Source organism: Pongo abelii, chromosome 11, assembly GCF_028885655.2.
Source record: "Pongo abelii isolate AG06213 chromosome 11, NHGRI_mPonAbe1-v2.0_pri, whole genome shotgun sequence".
In the NCBI taxonomy this organism is placed as follows: Eukaryota; Metazoa; Chordata; class Mammalia; order Primates; family Hominidae; genus Pongo; species Pongo abelii.
The window spans coordinates 94,008,677-94,030,530 of record NC_071996.2 but is presented as its reverse complement, the minus strand read 5'-3'; the positions used below and the strand labels follow the sequence as shown (position 1 = coordinate 94,030,530).

The following is a 21,854-nucleotide window of genomic DNA, read 5'->3' as shown; positions in this document are numbered from 1 at the left end:
ATGAAATTTCAGGGAAGGGATCAAAGGCAATTGTGTTCCTCTTAGGGGTCCAGTTTCTAGGTAGATCAGGGAGCTTCCGAGCACTTCATGTGTGCTATGGAGAGACAGAAGATTGAGAGAGACCTTGAGGCTGCTGCTTTAGTTCCATTATTTTGGGGTGTCATTTTCTGAGCGCCACCACTATGTCAATAAAGTTTAATGTTCAAATTAAATAATATAATGTTTATTTATTGCATGTATCCCCATGTAAAAAGGATAAATCTTTTTTTTCAGTCAGATATTTTTCTAAGTTACAACTCTGGCCCACTGCTAGTTTTATGATGAGGCGAGTGCATTTTGAAAAAAAAAAAAGAAAAAAAAGTGGAGGAAAGTAAAGAAATTAGTCTTTATTAGTTCATGAGACTAGGTAGATAAGACTGTAACTCTATCAGGCAGTTTCTCATAAAACCTGCATATGAAGCAGAGCAGGGAGGGGTAGGTGAAGGCAACAGAGAGTCAAATATGATTTAATCAGGGGCACAAAGGGTGATCCCTGCCTCCCTTACTTTTACCAAATAATCAAGTATATAATTAATGTGGAGATATCCAGTAAGGCATCCATTACAGCAACTTTATTTCCTCTGTCCACCACCACCAAAACAAAACAAAACAAAACAAAACACCAAGTGCAGAGTGGTCTTTCTTGAAGGTCTGTAAAATAAAGAGGTCCTTTTTTGCATGCTTGGATGTAATTCTTCCTGGCAAAATGAACAGACAGACTTCCAAGTTCACCTCTAGTGAACCCAATTAGTCTCTTACCACATAAGTTCTCCGGGCCAGGGCTGTTTTAGGATGGTGGATTGAGGCTGACTTGACTTTCAGGAATAGAGAGCCTTGACTTGGAGAGAACTCTAAATCTGATCTCTTTACCTTTGCAGATCAGAGTGACAAGAATAGTGCCATGGTGAATCAGGAAGTTTTGACACTGCAGGAAATGCTTAACAGCCTCGATTTCAAGAGAAAGGTTAGTGAAGAATTTTAATTTGGGCTTTTGCCTATTTTTCTCCTTTTTTCTAAACTTAGACTAACTGAAAATAATCAAGCTGTCAGATTTTATCAGTTCCATTTACTGAATGAAGAAACGGCAAGGTTTCTAGGAACAGTCCCACGCTGTTTGCCATGCTTCTCTTCATGAGTGTACAATGCTGGACCTCTTTAGAGCCTATTTATCTTGCTTATATGACACATTTACTGTAGCTAACATTAATTTCAAGGTGGAAATTTTACCCGATTTTTATGTGTCATTATTTCAGACGTGGCTGTTTTAGTTGCTGTACTTAATATGCTGAGATGGGTTCCACTGCACATATATAACTAATATGGCATTTGATGACTATTAAAATTTTATTGGAAAAATAAGTGTTCTAGTTTCTACTCTGAGAAATGACGTAGTGTTAAGCAATTTCCTAGATTTCAAAATAGTTCATTGGCAACTGAATATATTCAATCTAACTTCTTCCAAGGAGAGCAAGAACTTTTTTTCTGGTTTAATGAAATATTTTTAAGGAGGGGAAACATCTCTATTTCACTTTTCTACCTCTCTTGAAAAATAAATGCAATTGAAATTCAACCAGTCACTGATAAATCAGTAGTTAATTTCTAAAAGTTTGGCTCAATTTTTTGTGCAGGAATTTGGGTGAGCACAAACAAGTATAACATTTATTTTCACTCTAAATTAATTATAAACTTAGTTATATATCAGATTTTAAGTATGCAAGTAGTTAATCCAAGAAAAATTTAATGTTTTTATACATAATAAATCTATGCTATATATTTTTATGCATGACATCTTATTCTACTTTAGGAATAACATTTTAAAAAGAGAAGGAACATTGACAATAATTCAGTTCATTCAACTGGTTGTATAAATGAGAATACCAAGTTTCAGCAAGATTAAATACTTTGTTCACATTCATATAGCTTACAATAATGCCAGAACAGAAATTCATATCTTCTAACCCCTAGCCCTTTGAAAGTTATAATTCTCCATTATGCCTCCCAAAACCCAGAAAAAGTCCTAATAAAAATTAACACAGAAAGGCTCAAATTTTAGTCAGCTCATTTTAATATAAATGGATAACCATATTTATTAAAAAATAAATTACATATATAAATATCCTTTTAATAAGCAACTATACAGTTTTGTGACTACAAGATTCAATATTGTTGCTATAGGAGTTACAAATTCAATATATTTATACTGAAACACATGATGAGAATGTTAAACTGTGGCCATTCTTCTTTTCTTATGACATCATTTATTGTCAATAATTTAATTGTTTGAAAAGGCCTGGCAAATAGAAGCTAGCATTTAGTAAAATATTTGGTCAAAATTTTAACCAAGCCTTTGTCTACCAGGTCAAATAGTTTTGTAAATTGAATTCTAAGTGACTTATTTCTTATGAAACTCTCTTCAGTAGTCCCCTTTGTTTTTAGGAGGCTCTCAGTAAAATGACCCAAATCATCCATGAGACAGACCTGTTAATGAACAACATGCTCATAGAAGAGCTGCAAGACTGGAAGCAGCGGCAGCAAATCGCCTGCATCGGGGGTCCACTCCACAATGGGCTCGACCAGCTTCAGAACTGGTAAAACGAATAAACTGCAGTTTCTAGTGAAAACCACAGGAAATACAAAACTTCAGAGTCACTCAGCCAGAGAATGCAGGTTTAGACTGCAACATCAATTCATTCAGCTAGCTTATTGATGGCTTATTAGCAGCTGAGAAATCTACAGTTGAAAACAAATAGTATAAGTGTTCTTAGTTTTCATTCTCGTGGGGAAATCAAGGAAAGCGTCTATTGAATGCTTAATTTTCACATGCAAGATATCAATCTTAAAAGACTCGAATAAATTTTGAAACCAGCAATATACTTACTTTCTTTAAGGACAGAATAAAGGAGCACTAGTTTCAAAATCTTGAAAATAGATATCTCAACTTTTAAATGTTAGTTTTGTGTTTTCAACATAGTGATTTCTTCTGTTAAAGATGTTGGTCAGGGATAGAAAATTTCAGTTAGACAGGAGGAATAAGTTCAAGAGATCCATTGTACGTCATGGTGACTGTAGTTAATAACAACGTATTGTATACTTGAAAATTACTAAGAAAGTAGATTTTAAGAGCTCTTACCACAAAAAAGTAAGTATGTGAGGTAATAATGCATGTTATTCAGCTCAATGTAACTATTCAACAATGTTTACATACATCAAAACATCATGTTGTATACCACAAATATATACAATTTTTATGTGTCAATTTTTAAAAATCACAAATGGTTAATACAAGCTAGCATTCCCGATCTATGTACGCACACATGCAATGAAATGTAGACACTATCCTTTGCATTAGAAGATTAAAACGTTCATATGGTTTTCCATGCCATAAATGTAAAATAAAACTACTTGATTGAAGGAACAATTGGAAAATATGAAAAAGAAAGAAACTGTTCAGTTAAAATCTAAAATTGCTTCCTAAGAGAACAAGTCAATACAATGGAATATGTAGTAACTGGAGACCCCCTCACTAAAAGCTCTGCCTTGCCAGGCCTACTTGTCAAGAAATATAAGGAGTTTGACTCATTTTAAAACATTGATTTTCCTTGGGAAGACACTTTGATTCTCCAACTCACTGTACTCTGTTGTGAAAACAACAATAAAGGGAGCAATAAAGATCTTAACCGATAATGGAGCTCATACCAAAAATCAGCAGGGATTCAACCACTCTTGCCATAGTCTTATATGTGGAATACTTTAAGTAGAAAGAGTTACTGTATGGCGAGGTGGACTTTCCAAGTCTGATAAGATGTTCTTTCTCCTGTAGTTGGAAGTCCCTTCCGTGTCCATTTCAATCTTACTCTTTCCTAGGCTTCTGGCCCACACCACCACCTCGGTTTCTGAGGTGAGATCACCACACAGTGAATAAAATTCCAAGCAGTTATCAGGGGCAAGCATTTCTAAATATACCTTACTCTAAAGAGAGTCATTGATCACTTTTGGCTAATACTTAGGACTTGTAAAAATATATATTGTGTGGGAAGATCGGTTTCATATGTTTTTCTTTCAGTATGCTTACATAAGAAAACATTAATCATAGCATGTTTTTCGTGGCTTTAAATTTGCTCTTTTTTTGCCCTTTAGTGAGCACCACATTTTTAACATATATATGCTTAATAAGCTTAAACAAAGAATGATTAAAAGGGATTTAGTTCCAAATGTTGATAAAATTTCATAAATGATGACATATATAATTGAAGGTTTAAATGAGAAAACGTTGAAAACATTTAACATATGCATATTCAAGAAAAAAATGGGTTAGGAAAATTAAAAATAAAAACTGTCACTAACCTAAATCAAATTAAGTGATTCATTTAATTAATTTAATAATTACTTAATAATTTAATGTTTATTAACTACAACCCATTGTTACAATGCTTTTTTATTATTAAGTGGGAAAACTATCTTTGATTTTCATTTGCTGTTCAATAGCTTTACACTATTGGCAGAAAGTCTTTTCCAACTCAGAAGGCAACTGGAGAAACTAGAGGAGCAATCTACCAAAATGACATATGAAGGTGATCCCATTCCAATGCAAAGAACTCACATGCTAGAAAGAGTCACCTTCTTGATCTACAATCTTTTCAAGAAGTAAGTGAAGTGCTATCAATGGCATCCTCCATTCTGTGAAGTAAGAACACCCTTCCTAAGGTTTTGGTGTTTAGGTGGAAGAGTGGCAGGGAAGTGTTCAACAACGAGCCTCAGGGAGAAGTGAATAGAACCCCAGAAAGTTTTAGAAACCGCATTTCTACTCTTCACTATTTATTCATCAACACTTCTCTCACCAACTGGCTCAGTTTTCCACAAGCTAAGTCATGTCACTCACCTACAGCTCAGTTTTCACATCTTAGAAAAAATTTCAAGGGCTTTTTCTTATGTGCATATCCATGAAATGAAGGATGGGGAACATTTTCATGTTTATAAGCTAAAGAAAAAATACTAATATGTACCAGAAATCCTAATATTTAGTCCAAAAAAAGTCATGAAATTTATTTTTGGCCAGGTATGGTGGCTCACACCTGTAATCCCAGCACCTTGGGAGGCTGAGGCAAGGGGTTGCTTGAGCTCAGGAGTTGTAGAACAGCCTGGACAACATAAAAAGACCCCTATCTCTACAAAAAAATAAAAAATGTATCCAGGCATGGTGGTACATCCCTATAGTCCTAGATACTCAGGAGGCCAAGGCAGGAGGATCACTTGAGCTCAGGAGGTTGAGACTGCAGTGAACTATGATCGTGCCACTGCACTTCAGCCTGAGCAACAGAGGGAGACCCTTCTCAAAAGAAAAATAAAAATTACTAAATGGACTGGGGCTTTTACTCATGGCTCAATTATAACAATTAAGAATCATTTACTCTGTTAAATGATTTATAAAAAGTCATTGTAAAGATTTGAGTTTAATTGGGGGTTTGAATATCTTCTAAGTGTAGAAAATTTGGACTTTGAGTGGATAGCATCCTGTTCCTCTGTGGTTTTCAGTCTCAATATTTTCAATGTTTTCAAATGACGCGCTTTATTTCCTTTTCATCTAGCTCATTTGTGGTTGAGCGACAGCCATGTATGCCAACCCACCCTCAGAGGCCGTTGGTACTTAAAACCCTAATTCAGTTCACTGTAAAACTGAGGTAGGCAAAAACGTCTTCTACTATTTTGTGTGTTTGTAGAGCTATAGTCTCTGGATGATCAAGGCCAATTTCTCTCATTGTGGCTTGCATTCAGCTATTCTTTATTGAACCATCTGCTGTGTGCCCAGCTCTGAGCTTTGGGAAATACCCACAGAAATGTGAAGATGAGAGCCCTGCTTGTCAAGAGCATGACAGTGCAGATGAGGACGTGAGGGATATTAGCCTGAAAGTATGGAATCATAATATCAGGCACAATGAAATTAATTGCTGAAAAGGTTGACTTGAGAAAAGACTGGATAGATTGGGAGAGGGGAGGAGGATTGTAGGAGAGTGAGAATACAGAAATAATGGCTTCCTGGCTCTGTCTGGTAATCATGGGGAGCAGGGAACAGACAGAATTGAGAGGACAGATTGGGGACACATTCTGGAAGGCTTTGAATATCCTATCCGGGAAACATAGTGACACACTCATCTCCTGAGATTACCCAGTAACTGGCTTATTAGACTTTCCACAAAAACTCCCAATACCATAGTTTTCCATATATCCCTACTGTGTACCTGATTTAAAGACATAACTTTTGTGTTATTGTTGCTTTCTCTGTGAATTTGATCCTTTCTATTAGCATTAGCAGTCAAAACTTACAGTTTTCCCTAATGATGCTGAGAACAATGAGTTTGAGTTCTTACTTTCAAAGATTCTCATCATGCCTGAAACTCCAAGAACTAAAGTTTTAAAGGTCTAATCACTAGGTCACCTCTGGAAAGCTGAAACCACAGACTAACGGGTCAAGAGGTGTTGATGCCATGGTACAGAGCAGTTTAGGGTTCTATGATAAGGTTGCTGATCACATATCACTATTGGAACTCCATTTTTAAAGAGAAGGCATTTGTCTTCGGTTTGCATTTTTAAGACACCATTAACATTCTTAATCCGTTTCTTTGTATGAATTTTGCACCAAGATTTAAGAACTGAAAACAAAAGGCAGAGGCTAGGTTCCTTTTTAAATTGCACTGTTGGCCCGGCATGGTGGCTCACGCCTATAATCCCAGCACTTTGGGAGCCTGAGGAAGGCAGATCACCTGAGGTCAGGAGTTCAAGACCAGCCTGGACGACATGGCAATACCCCATCTCTACTAAAAATAGAAAAATTAGCTGAGCATGTTGGCTCATGCCTGTAATCTCAGCTACTTGGGAGGCTGAGGCAGGAGAATCACTTGAACCCAGGAGGTAGAGGTTGCAGTGCACTACACTCACGCCACTGCACTCCAGCCTGGGCAACAACAGCGAGACTCCATCTCAAAAAATAAAACAGAATAATAAAGTAAAATAAAAAAATAGGCATTCTTCTCAAAAGTTGTTCCTTCCTCATTCCGACATCTCTATATAACTCGGAGGAGAGTGAAATAAGATGGAGAAGTGGTGGACATTCTACTTTTCCTTGAGACACTCCTATAAATGATATAGTAAGTCTAAGATGCTCTCTGGGACAAAAGGGGAGATGAGTAGGGATTGCCTAGCAAAAAAATTCTAAGTGGAAGAGGCACTCTGAATCAGCACCACTTGCATGTTGTGTGAACTATTGCCAGGGGCATAGAACATTAGCCCCTGGTTGTAGGCTCTGTCTTCCTCTTCTACCTATTGGGTACCCATCCTCCTCCTCTGCACCCTATTCCCCACTGTCTTGATAGGTGATCCTTTACTCAAGGTTTTCCTAAAACCCCTCTTTGCCATATTTTTGCATCCTCCTGTTTCAAAAGGAAGAATGACCTTGGACTCCATGGGACTTGTCAGCATCTTGCAGTGAATCAGATCCTTCCTGAAGTGGTATAAAAAGGAAGGTGGAGAGGAAAAACACCTGGCCTAATTTTATGTGACTATGCCCCCTTCTCACCATTCACCACCAATGACTGCACACTCAACATACTCCAGATCCTGAACCAATCTGGTGCCTTGTACAGGACTTTTAAAGAGCCTTTGCAACATTCTACCCACCCTTTTGTTTGGGCTGCCCATGAGCTATGATTTCATTTCTCTAATGACAGTGAGTTGCTTATCGCCATATTCTCTATATTCCATTTGTGTGCCTGGACTCCCTCCTTTTATGTAGAGCCACGTCCACATTTCTCCCTTCTGCAGTCTTTGCTACATCAGTTCTGTAGTACCTAAGGGTGTACTGCATAAATATGAGGAGCTCAGTGCATGCTGAGTGAATGAGTAAAGTTTAGGATGAGGGCATGAGTAAATGAATGAATGTGAGAGGGATTGAATGACTATCTCTGAAACTGCACTGAACCCACAGGTAGGTTACATCACAGGACAGAAATCTGAGGAGCTGGAGAAAGCAAAAGAATAAAGGATGGGCTGACACCAGAAGGAATTAAATGAATTTTTATACTGAACTTCAATTACTTGTTCATTTGAAGTTTGTTTTTTTAATGAACATTTTTGCTGTTACTTAAATATAGTGTTTTGAAAGATTTCAAATGTATTCGAGTTGGGATTTTCCATATTTTACTAGAGTTCTGTCTTAGTATGTTCACCATAAAACACTTACCATTAAAGCTTACAAAGTGTTTTTTTTTGTAATATGAGGATAAAATGAAGCCATATAAGAATTTTTTTATATCTATACATTTAACCCACATTTGAGCTTTAGCCAAAATATATAGCTTTTTTTTCTGACCTGGCCAACGTATTATCCAGCAAACATCAACTGAAGCAATATGGAAACACTTCCAAATGTTTGCCAATAATGCTATTAAGGGACTGATGTCAACATTAGCTACATGGCAAACTAAAGAGGCATTATACATTTTTAAAACACACTAACATATAACTGTAGATAATGTAAGGTTTATTTATATGCATATTTCATAGTATATTTAAATGTTTAAATATGCAAAAGCGTTTTTAAACACTTTTAATTTTTATCTTTGATTTTTTTTTATTGATATCTCTTTCCAGGCTACTAATAAAATTGCCAGAACTAAACTATCAGGTAAAGGTTAAAGCATCAATTGACAAGTAAGTTTTCTAATTTCATTTTGAATTACAATTCCAAATGTAAGACGTTTAAAAATGAATGGCCCTTATTTTATAGAATAATTTTGAACTTTTAAATTTACTTCTCTAACATTATATAATGAATGTACTTCAAATATTTGACTTTGAAGTTCAAACATTTAACAAAATTCAATGGTATCCTAAATTTAAAATTTTACTATAAAAACTTGAAATCAATTTTATATACTATCCTTTAAAGTATCATAGAGACCGGGTGCGGTGGCTCATGCCTGTAATCCCAGCTACTCAGGAGGCTGAAGCAGGAGAATCGCTTGAACCCAGGGGGCACAGGTTGTAGTGAGCCAAGATTGCACCACTGCACTCTAGCCTGGGCGACAGAGCGAGACTCTGTCTCAAAATAAATAAATAAATAAAATAAACTATCATAGAAAGTTATTCCTACATCTATTAAATAGCTTATTTTAAAGAATCTTCTTGGTTTTACAGGAATGTTTCAACTCTAAGGTAAGACATTTACTTTGTGGAAACTTTCTTGCTGCTCTTGTAAATGTATTTTACCTGAGACCAAGTAAATAGCTAAGATTTCCTCTCCAGCAACCGAAGATTTGTACTTTGTGGAACTAATGTCAAAGCCATGTCTATTGAAGAATCTTCCAATGGGAGTCTCTCAGTAGAATTTCGACATTTGGTAAGTTTGGCAGTAAAGTTACACAGGCTTTTTTTCCCCCAAAATCAGACATCTTTACTAATACGCCTTATAATTCAGTATATTTTGTGCTTAAATATTTCTTATTTGAAATTAGGAACCAGCTGGGCACGGTGGCTCATGTCTGTAATCCCAGTATTTTGGGAGGCCAAGGCGGGCGGATCACAAGGTCAGGAGTTCAAGACCAGCCTGCCCAACATAGTGAAACCCCGTCTCTACTAAAAATACAAAAAATTAGCCAGGCATGGTGGCAGGCGCCTGTAATCCCAGCTATTCTGGAGGCTGAGGCAGGAGAATCGCTTGAACCTGGCAGACGGAGGTTACAGTGAGCTGAGATTGTGCCAGTGCACTCCAGCCCAGGGCCACAATGCGAGACTCCGTCTTAAAAAAAAAAAAAAAAAAAAAAAAAAAAAAGAAAAGAAATTAGGAACCATACTGAGAAATAAAACATGCCATCAGTGAAGAATTAAAATGGTAGAAAGAGCACTGAACCTTAACTCAGAAGGTCTGAGTTCTAAACAATGAAGACATAGTACCTAAGTATACATAGTAGTTGGTCAGTATATTTTGCTGATAATGACAGAGGTAATCTGTCTTAAAATGGAGAGGTATTACACAATGGAATATATTATTCAGCCACTGAAAGAATGAAATTGTGTCATACGCAGCAACATGGATGGAATTGGAGGTCATTATGTTAAATGAAATAAGCCAGGCACAGAAAGATAAATATTGCATGTTCTCACTCATGTGGGAACTAAAAAAGTAGATCTCTTAGAGGCAGACAGTTGAATGGTGGTTACCAGAGGCTAGGAAAGGAAGCAGGGAAGGGGGATAAGAGAAAGTTGGTTAATGGATACAAAGATACAGTTAGATAAAAGGAATAAATTCTGATATTCAGTAGCATAGAAGAGGCCAGGCACAGTGGCTCACGCCTGTAATCCCAGCACTTTGGGAGGCTGAGGCAGGCAGATCACCTGAGGTCAGGAATTCGAGACCAGCCTGGCCAACATGGTGAAACCTCGTCTCTACTAAAAATACAAATATTAGCCCAGCATGGTGGCAACTGCCTGTAATCCCAGCTACTCAGGAGGCTGAGGGAGGAGAATCGCTTGAACCCGGGAGGCGGAGTTTGCAGTGAGCTGAGATAGCACCACTGCATTCCAGCCTGCGTGACAGAGCAAGACTCAGTCTCCAAAAAGAAAAAATAATAATGTAGAAGAGAACAATAATTTATTGTATATTTTTAAATAGCAGGAAGAGAAGAATTGTAATGATCCTACCACAAAGAAAAGATAGGTTATAGATATCCCAATTACCCAAATTTGATCATTACACACTGTATACATGTATCAAAATATCACATGTACCACAAAAATATGTACAACTATGATATATAAATACAAAAGTACAAAGGCACACACACACACATACACACATGCAATGATGGCTAGGCATTCCTGGTTTCATTTTTACATCTCCAAAACCATGTCTGGCTAAAAGCGCTTTCATTTTAGGAGGCTAGCTTGGGGAAATAGGATGTTCCTGGGTATAGCAGCTGTACACAGTTCACCTTGTCATGTCTAGAAAGCTCTGACCCAGCCTCATCCTGTTGCTTCTTGCTTTTACCACTTCCTCTTGACCTAGAGTTCTCTTTCCACCTTCTTTCTAATTCTGCATAGTTCTTAGATTCCCAAAGACCCTACTATTTTTCTCGCCAGAAACCATGTTACTCCTTCTGCTTATTAACATTTAGCAAGTGCCTCACTGAATGTTTGGGCACCACTGAATCTGCCTCAAAAAGTCTACTTTCTAAAAGATAAAATGTTTCTAAAAGATAAAATGTCTACTTTCTAAAAGATAAAATGTTTGGTTTTTAGTATTGAGGAGTATGTTTTGTTTTGTTTTTAATCCTTCCTGTCAAATAAACTGCCAAGTAAATAAAATGTAATAAAGAATTATGTATTATAAACACCCTTGTAACTAGCACTCTTTTTTGTTAGGCTCAATTCCTATCATCCAGGAACTTTCAACAAGGGGCCATGTTTAGTAATAAGTAAAGTAGGAAGAGCCCTTAACTTAGAAATGTCTGTCTCCCAAAAAAGTCATATGGAAAAGGAAGAACAAGGAACACACCAAAAATCAGTTAGGTCTTTATTTCAGCAGGTACAATATATAAAATAACAAAACCTCAGTTTTTACAGTGCTCTTTTGCTCTTGCAAAGCGTTTTCACATTGGTTATCTTCTGCATAATAACTTTAATTGCCTTTTAATACAAAAGTAAATATAGAAAATAAAAATCGGCCAGGAGTGGTGGCTCACGCCTGTAATCCCAACGCTTTGGGAGGCCGAGGAGGGCGGATCACAGGGTCAGGAGATCAAGACCATCCTGGCTAACACGGTGAAATCCCGTCTCTACTAAAAATACAGAAAATTGGCCTGGTGCAGTGGCTCACGCCTGTAATCCCAGCACTTTGGGAGGCTGAGGCGGGCGGATCACGAGGTCAGGAGATCGAGACCATCCTGGCTAACATGGTGAAACCCCGTCTCTACTAAAAATACAAAAAAAAAAAAAAAATTAGCCCGGCGTGGGGGTGGGCGCCTGTAGTCCCAGCTACTCGGGAGGCTGAGGCAGGAGAACGGCATGAACCCGGGAGGTGGAGCTTGCAGTGAGCTGAGATTGTGCCACTGCACTCCAGCCTGGGTGACAGAACCAGACTCCATCTCAAAAAAAAGAAAAAAAAGAAAAATTTTAAAAGTTGTCACCTATAATTCCACCACTTTGCAACACTATTAACTTCTTCATTTTTATAATTTCATTCTTTTTTCTAAAATATTTATATATGTATTTTAAAAGTGGGATCAAATAATACACACTATAAAATTTGTTTTCTGCCTCTTTTTTCATTCAGTAATCTACATCAATGCACATTTATTTTGTGTCAGTAAGTCTTCTTCCCCTGTAATGTCATTTAATAGCTTACTATGCTATATGGTACACACTGCCCTGTAGTTTATTTTTCTAGTCTTCGTTAGACTTGGTTTCTCAGGGATTGGGAATCATCACCTACAGCTTAGCTAAAATGATGCTTTCCAGGCTCAAAGGAGTGCTGTATAGATTCTGAAAGTTCCCAGCATGATTTCCTTTTTCGAAAATGTTGACAGAAAGCTAAAGTCTTAGTGATATGCCAACTCCAAGTTTCTAAAGTAGCATCCCATGGGGTGAGACAGGAAGCTCCTCTCTGTCAAATCTGGGCAGTTGTGTCAGGTTTCAATGAGTTTGAAAATATGTTGCTGTTCTAGAAGTCAAAACTGTGGCCAAGAAAATGACTGCAACAGGTACGACCAACTTAATATGTAGCTGATAATGCTTTTCCATCTAAATATTGTTGTTCTCTTTTACAAAGCAACCAAAGGAAATGAAGTCCAGTGCTGGAGGTAAAGGAAATGAGGTAGGAAATGTTTTCTCCTATAGAATTTTTCTGGAAACAGATCTTATAATATCTTATTTTTACAAAGCTTTTAAACTGCTTGACTTCATATAAAATCAAATTCATGTTTTTCTGATTATAGATGTAAAGCTTGATAATTGCAGACAATATGAGGAAGCTTTTTAAAAAGAGAAAATAAAAATAACATATAATAACACCCTCCAAAGAAAATAACTATTAACATCTTGGTATACATCATTCCAGTCTTTTATTTATGTATATATTACTTTAAAAATATATGATACTCATTGCTTCATAGACTGCTTTTTTCACACAGCAATGTATCTTTTTTTTCTTTTTTTTTTTTTTTTTTGAGGAGGGTCTCACTCTGTTGCCCAGGCTGGAGTGCAGTGGTGAGATCTTGGTTCACTGCAGCTTTCGCCTCCCAGGATCAAGTGAACCTCCCACCTCAGCCTTGCAAGTAGCTGGGACTATAGGCGTGTGCCACCATAACTGGCTAGTTTTTGTATTTTTTGTAGAGACAGAGTCCCACCATGTTTCCCAGGCTGGTCTTGAACCCCTTGGCTCAAGTGATCCACCCACCTCGTCTCCCAAAGTGCTGGGATTATAGGCGTGAGCCACTGTGCCCAGCCTGGAGAACAGTTTTCCATAATTTTAAATACTCTAGGAGAACATGATTTACATTGCTTGCATTACATTACATTTTATAGGTGTGCCATAGTTTCTTTAGTCAGTCCATTATCAAGAAATATCTTTGTCATTCTTCATTTTTGTTCACTCATTTTCTCACGTATATGAAGTCGGGCTGAAAAATTATGATATGTGGGGCAAAAAACAACCCTATTATTTTGAGATATCAATTACCTCGCTCTCTAATGTTTGCATTTCACTAGACAAATTGAATGAAGGAACAAACTGATGCAGTCTGAGTACTCTGTTGAGTTAGTTGATGATAGAGCGGTCAAATCATGAACTGGACATGACCTTGGAGAACATCTATTGAGTTGACCTCGAAACTAAGGCATAAGTCAATGACCTATATATTTGGAACTAGAAAACCTGGGTTTGAGTACATGCTCTGCCAGGGCCTGAAAATGTAATGTTTGGCAAATGAACTGATGAAGAAATACTGCATTTTTTTCCTCTAAGAGATCAGGATAGTCATGCTCAACAGCCCCTGCTCAGAGGTGCTGCAGGTGTAAAACCACCTACGTGATGCAGTTTTGAAGCAATGAGGTTTATTTCTGGGGTGGTTCATATAGATCCAAACTTTTGGCTTTATAGTCACAGCTCCCATGAAAAAGATCTTTGAACTGTTTAGAGGAAAAGCACTTTATAAATCCAGCATCCAATGACATCCAATTTATCACACCTCACAAAACCATAAAGATCCATCACAAAAGATTTAATGCCCTACCATTTTGCCCTCCAAGAATTCTTCATTCCCTTAATTGTGTCTTAAAGATCATTTGCCAAACATCGTAGCCTCACCAAAGACGAGCTCAGTCTTCCAGGGTAGAATCGCTGCTCAGGGCAGAGCTCCCTAAGCAGGTCTCTGCAGTCAAAGAAATCACAGGAGCAGAGTTTTTGGGTTTAAGGAGATTCTAGTAAAACAAATGAGTGGAAGATATTCTTCCCAGCTTATAGAAACCCGTAAAGGTTTTCTAAACTTCCTAGTTAAACACTGGCACGTTTTAAATAAAAGCTCATTTCACACACCTCCTTGGAATTCTGGCCAGAGTTGCAACATTTCATTCAGTTTGACGTCCTAAGTATTATTTATGAATCTGAACAGACTAAGCATCATTATCCTGAACTTTTCTTAAGTAAAGCAAATCGAATAAATCCAAATAGCTCAACTCTTGTAGTATATTGTCATCTTTATGAATGTAAAATGAAAATCTTCACTTAAATTTCCCTAGAGACGGAAGTCTAGGTAAATCATCTTCCACTGTAAAAACCAACCACTGTCTTATTAACACTGTCTACTTATATTGACTTCAATTTATTTCCTCTTATTTTCTGATGAATAGCAAAATCATACAGTCGTATCAGAATGACTGAATCAGGTTAATTTTATTTTAAGCTATTCTTTGAGCTCCACCTGTTGGCAGAATTTTAGTATGACTCCTAGGTACATTTAAAAACAAACCACAGATTGAACCGTATCTTGTGTGCAGCAGTAACAGTTGACTAGTCACAAAATACATGAAGGAAGATAAGCCGGGAATCAGGGGCTTGGCCATTCAGTAGGGATGATCACACAAAGGTTAGGAAAGAGTGAGGAAAGAATGGGCAATAAAGTGAAGTTCATAAAGTCGTGAGGCCAGGGATTGTGGTCACAAATTGCAGGAAAACAGGAAGCTAGGATATCGTAACCTCGTTTTCAAGTTTCAAAAAGTTGCTATTGCTTATCTGTGAGCACCTGTAGCCTGCTAAGAATGTCTTCAACAATCCTCGTGTGGCATTTACTATATACTGGACACTAAGAGCTTCACTAATACTGATTTCTGTAACTCTTGCAACAAGACTGTAAAGTAGGTACTATTAGCCTCATACTTATTTCAGTTATGGAAACTGAGGCACAGAGTGGTCACACAGCTTACTCAAGATTGCGGGGGCAGTTGATGGCAGTGCCAAGATAAAACCGTGGCAGTCTGATCCCGTGTCCCTGCTCCTGGCCCCTCTGCTATGCTGCCTCTGAGTCGCAGAACCTTCCCTGGGAGAGGCGGGCTGGTTGGCACTCCTTCTGCCCCATCACCTCACCCCATCTATCTCACAGAGTGTCTGCAACTCACCCACCTGCTCAGAAATCATGTCTGTCTCACACCATAATTTAAAATAATGCTTCCTCAGAAAATGTTGTTGACCTCTCTTGTCTACTGTGTCTCCTTTTGCACTTGTGTCGTGCCTCAGTGGGATAGTGGAGTTAGCAGTGTTGGTTTCTGCCTCTTCGGGCAATCTGAGCTTGCACAAGCCACTTAGCCTCTCTAACTCCCAATTTCCTTATCTACAAAATGGAGCTAATGTTAACCTACACTTCTAAGGGTTGTTATGGGGACTGAATGAGCTGTGTATGAGTCAGTGGTGGTGGGCTCTGTAGATATTGGTGATGGCACAGATCAGCCTCCTCTGGAAGGAGCAGGTGTCTACACAGATGGGAAAACTGGGCCCTAAAACGTGATACCTAACTTCAGACAACTGCTGATCTTTCTCCTTCTCTGCTCACCTGTCAAGTGCTCTGCTGGAGATGTGGTCCCTTTCAGGGGACCCTGGGCACTTCCCTCTTCCAGTTCCTTGAAACCTCAGGTCACCATTTGTGTATGCCCCTTTATGGGATTTCGTGTCTGGAATTCCTGCTACCACTCCAATGCTCTTCACCTCCATCACACACACACACACACACACCAACACACACACACCCACACACAATTTTGGGTCCCTCCATTCTACTTTTGTGGTTGTAAGTTTGTATCAGATAGTTATTAAGTGATTGACAATGGACAAAGACGTCATAAATGATAGTTTCACTAAGTTGCCATTCCAGACCTCCCTAGATTTGCAGCACCGTGTGACTGTTTGAGATTACCCAAGAAGAGCTGAGCTGTCAGGACGTATAGGGGCTCCTGGCTTTAGGATTGGGTGAAAGGAGGAAGTTGCACAAGACCCATTTTCTTCCCAGAAAACCCAGAGATGCCAAAGAGGTACTTCAGGAACCCCATTTGCCCTGGGGGTTAGGGAAATGTGGAGCTCTGGCTCCCTCATGCCTGTTTCTATCAAGACAGCTTTATTTTACATATTTACAGATGGAAACTCTGATGGGAAGTTTACTTTCAAGAATATGTACCAAGGTCAAAAAAAAAAAAAATTTGGACTCATTGGACTAGACAATCTCTGAAGTTCCTTTGACTAAGATTCTTTAATCCTCAGAAGTGCAACATAGGGTAGGAGCTTTAGATTTTTTAAAATGAATTTAATTTTAAAAATTCGCTTTGGAATTTCACAACATTCCTTGAGGAATCTGTAGACACGCTATCATAAAATCAACTTTAGCAATCACTGCCTTTCTCTCCCCTCTATTCTCTCCTGGGAAGAGTCAATGTGAATAAACGATTTCATCACCTAGAAAGTGGCCAGACTTTGAGGCCATCAGTCTGTTCCTATAAAATAAACATTCCCAGGAAGCAACCTTTCCCTGGAGGTCCTTATCTAGCAGGGAGCCAGCTAGAGAGTGATTATTGAAATGTGAAAACTGTTTGAATAGAGAAGCTGGAATTGCCGTCTCTCCAGTTTGCTCTTTGTCAGTGGGCTTTAACTGATAAATGACAGTTTTAGCCACAGACTGAAGTGTTAGGTAATTTCGTTTATGTGGTGGAAAGTCATGAAGCACAATGAAGCTATTAGTAAAGCCTGGGTGACTTGAGTTTCATTTAACAAAATAGCCAAACAGATGTTCTTTCAAGGTTCAGTGTTCTCAAACACAGACACGCTACTCACACCCCGGCTAGCCCAAGCATTTGCACAGCAAGTTGATTTCTCGCTGAACTAATTTAAAGACTTGCAACACCTTTTGAGGGAGAAATTGTACAAAAATATTACTAAAACCTTAGACTTTGTAGAATGCAGCAGAGGGCTTTATGAGCTAAGCAGTGTTGTCATTTTACATTCCTGTCTTCTGATTCTGTGATTCTGTGATTAAAGGCTGTCTCTCATGTGATTGGACCACTGTTTCCCTCTCTGCTTATTGTTTCCCAGGATCTAACCCACTGTCTAGCACATAATAGATGCTCAATAAATATTCACTAAATGAAAGGGTTATTTTAATTGTTTCTATTCCACATAGTTTTCCATGGGGGACATTACAATAAATTATGGATTGTTAAGAGATGAGCAAGAAATTTGGATGAAAATCACCATATATCCCAGTCATATTTTTCTTAGCAGAGGTTTCTGTCAAGTTAAAAGCTATTACCATTTGTTGGCCAGGCGGGGTGGCTCATGCCTGTAATCCCAGCACTTTGGGAGGCCAAGGCAGGCGGATCACGAGGTCAGGAGAGTGAGACCATCCTGGCTAACACGGTGAAACCCCATCTCTACTAAAAAATACAAAAAATTAGCCAGGCGTGGTGGCGGGTGCCTGTAGTCCCAGCTACTCGGGAGGCTGAGGCAGGAGAATGGCATGAACCCGGGAGGCAGAGCTTGCAGTGAGTTGAAATTTCGCCCTGCACTCCAGCCTGGGCGACAGAGCGAGACTCCATCTCTCAAAAAAAAAAGCTATTACCATTTGTTAATATATTCTTGGTTTCTAAGGTGTATTATTAGACACTGAGCAGAGGAAACAGAGAAGAATATGGTGACATCTAGACCTACCTTTCATCGGATTGTATTTTTTTTTTCCAAGTGGAGCCCTGGTTAAGTTGGTTGTCCAGTTTTCTAGTTTCTTAGCAGATTTCCCAATGGGTATTTTTCTTCAGAAGTACAATACGGTCAATCCAGCCATTATATTCAGTGCCATATAATGTGATGTACCATATAATGTAAATATCATTAATATGGATATTTTGTATCTGTAATCATCTTGGATGATTAGGATGGCTTTGATACAAACATTAATGGTGCATCTTTTTTTTTTTTTTTTTTTGAGATGGAGTTTCTCACTCTTGTTGCCCAGGCTGCAGTGCAGTGGCGTGATCTCAGCTCACTGCAACCTCCGCCTCCAGGGTTCAAGCAATTCTCCTGCCTCAGCCTCCTGAGTAGCTGGGACTACAAGCGCCTGCCACCATGCCCAGCTAATTGTTTGCATTGTTTTTTAGTAGAGATGGGATTTCACCATGTTGGCCAGGCTGGTCTTGAACTCCTGACCTCAGATGATCCACCCACCTCAACCTCCCGAAGTGCTGGGATTACAGGCGTGAGCCACTGTACCCAGCCCTAATGGTGCATCTTATCTATGATGTTTTTCCATTCTGTGAGGAATGGAACCTGCGAATGTGAGACTGAATAGTGTTCTAGGTTAGACTACACTGATGAAATAATGAAGACTATGACGGTCATGCAAGCTGTGAAAATTAATAATGCTTTATTTGGTCAGAGCGTCTTTCCTCCAGTCTTGTGTATAGTATGTCAGCTTCCTTGCTGGATTTTGTTCTAAATGTGCCTCACAATTGCATCAGAGATTTAAAGTAAACATTAGAAATTATTTTGAATCACTGAGAAAATAATCACCCTCTCACCACCCACATTTCAGTTCAGTAAAGTACTATATAAAGCGTAAAGTCTTTTTCCAAAGCTAATGGACAACCCTGAGTGTCGTTGCTCTGTCTGTGGAATCCTGGTTTCTCACACTTTTAAGACCCTGATATTTGGTGGTGAACACACAGGTTCCATAACTCAAAGAGCTGAGGAAGCTATCAGTACTGAATTATCGTATGTATATTTATTCATAGAAATTAAACTATAGGCCAGGCGTATTGGCTCATGCCTGTAATCCCAGCACTTTGGGAGGCCCAGACAGGCAGATCACTTGAGCTCAGGAGTTCAAGACCAGCCTGGCCAATATGATAAAACCCTGTCCCTACTAAAAATACAAAAATTAGCTGGGCATAATGGCACACGCCCGTAGTCCCAGCTACTCAGGAGGCTGAGGCAGGAGAATCGCTTGAACCCGGGAGGTGGAGGTTGCAGTGAGCCAAGATCATGCCACTGCACTCCTGCCTGGGTGACAGAGCAAGACTCTGTCTCAAAAAGAAAAAAAGAAATTAAACTATAGAGGCTGGAATGTGAGAGTGATGGGACCTATAAGAAGAAACACTAAACTTTTTTCTACTCTTACTCTCCATACCTCCCTTCTGGTCACCTAAATATGTGTGGGGATTTCTCTCCACTAACAACCAGTTCTCCAGCAGACACAAACTGGGCGTCTACAATTTAACCCAATTCTAACACTCTTTACCTTAACCCACAGGCTAAGGACTTAGTCCCACAAAACTGCCCCCAATTCAGATGCCCATCGCAAGTCCCAGGTTGTGATCTGCACTTCTGACCAACCAGCAATAAATTGAGGGTTCCCACAATTCCCTCCTCAGGTTCAATGAATTTGCTAAAGCAGTTCACAAAACTTAGGAGAACATTTTACTTATATTTTCTGGTTTACTATCAAGGATATTACAAAGAATACAGATGAACAGCCAAATGGAAGAGATGCACAGGGCAAGGCATGGAGAAGGGGTGTGGAGCTCCCATGCCCTGTCCAGGTGCGCCACCCTCCTAGCACCTCCACGTCTTCAGCAACCCAGAAGCTTCCCAAAATCTGTTCTTTGAGGTTTTTATGGAAGCTTCATTACATACAGTTCATTACAAAGTTGATCACCTTTGCCATTGTGGGTAAATTCAACTTTCAATCCCTCTCCCCTTCCCAGAGGTCAGGGAGTGGGGTAGAAGTTCCAACTCTCTAATCACATGATTGGTTCCCCTAGCAACCAACCCTCATCCTGAGGCTATTTAGAAGCCCACCAAGATACACTTCATTAGGACAGAAAATGCCAGAAAATTGCAGGAATTTAGGAGCTCTGTGTCAGACAATCCTATCACTAAGAAAATTACAAAGGTCTCAGGAACCTGTGTCAGGAACCAGGGTCAAAGACCAAATTTTTAGAACAGAAGACTCACCTAGCATCTCCATCTAGAAAGGTCTTAGGAGCTCTGTCTCAGTAACCAGGTGCAGGGACCAAATATAGATTTCTTATTATATCACAATATCATAGCACCTCAACTCCAAAAGTTTTCCTTCAACCATCCTCCAGCTGCAGTCCTCCCTACAAAGAAAGTCCTCTGTGGGGTTAAGGCAATGTGCTCACCCAGAATCCAGGACCCCAGAATTCTCAGCCCAGAAGACCTCAAGCCCACTTCCAGGGCCTGTGTAGGCCTCTCCAGGTCTACTCTCCCAAGCACAGATGACACCTTCAGTGCAAACATGTCTAGGCACAGGAGAGAGCTAGAGGCCACACTGGTCACGCGAGGCCCTTCACAGAGGTAGAAGCAAAGTGGACAGGCAATGGCCCAAGATGGCTGTGCTATCTTTACCCATGCCACTATGTTCCAGTAAGACTTCGAGGAGTTAAAACCTGGCCAATTCGGTTATGTGAAGGATATGTCAAGGCAGGAGGCTAGAACATATGTTAACAGTTTGTTAACTTGATTGATAATGGTTAAATGTTTTATATACAGTATTGGATCTCTATCTGTGCACTTGCCTGAGGCCTCGCAAATGTTCTGCACCATTGAACTCAGAGATAATGTGAAAGGCACCCATTAGTGAACATGAAGTGGAAGTTGTGGATTCTTCAGTTGTCTCGTGTTTTGCATAGTGTAAGCATCCCCTCCCTAGAGGGCAGTGAGATTTTCTATTGTTCAAAAATATACCTTCTTGGTGTCTACACTCAAGACAACTAGTCCGTCTCAAGCTCAACCAAAGAAAGAGCAACTTATTTAACATAAAGGGGCTGAGGAAGAGGAACTGGCTGTTTGATGTGTTGACATGCTGGGAGTACTTTTAGGGGTGGTTTAGGGATTTTTAAGCGGAATGTTTACTAAACATAACTTTCTACTAACCCAGTAAGAAGTGATTCCACCCTAGTCAATATAACTACCTGCAGGCAATGTAAGGTATCACAAAGATCTACTTCCTTCTCAATAACAAATCTTAAATGTAGCATTCTCATTATCAAGGAAGTCTTCCCACATAATCACAGAATTGTTATTCATATCATCACATTAGACTGTTTTTATTATTTCGGATTTCAAATGCAAACAGGATTCTGACTTATTAATGCATATTTAGTGTTGACCTTCCTTTCTTTTCAGGTGACCCTGCCACCTCCAACCCCCCACCCTGACTTTTCTGGTGTAGATAATCCTACTTGTTCACATGTTCCCAGGGCTCATTTTATAAACT

At 39.1% G+C, this 21,854-nt stretch overlaps 1 protein-coding gene across 7 annotated transcripts in view; it reads left to right on the top strand.

The window, feature by feature from the left end:
* STAT4 (signal transducer and activator of transcription 4) overlaps window positions 1-21,854 on the top strand; it is a 122,856-nt gene that overhangs the window by 85,097 nt on the left and 15,905 nt on the right. For 6 of the 7 annotated variants that reach the window (XM_063712931.1, XM_063712932.1, XM_063712927.1 and 3 more), the window contains 8 exons: window positions 918-1,003; window positions 2,476-2,627; window positions 4,525-4,683; window positions 5,625-5,717; window positions 8,683-8,742; window positions 9,229-9,246; window positions 9,337-9,430; window positions 12,857-12,901. In XM_063712931.1, coding sequence (XP_063569001.1) covers window positions 918-1,003; window positions 2,476-2,627; window positions 4,525-4,683; window positions 5,625-5,717; window positions 8,683-8,742; window positions 9,229-9,246; window positions 9,337-9,430; window positions 12,857-12,901 — 707 coding nt within the window. The remainder of the gene's footprint in view (window positions 1-917; window positions 1,004-2,475; window positions 2,628-4,524; window positions 4,684-5,624; window positions 5,718-8,682; window positions 8,743-9,228; window positions 9,247-9,336; window positions 9,431-12,856; window positions 12,902-21,854) is intronic. The other variant, XM_063712928.1, reaches the window with a different exon arrangement.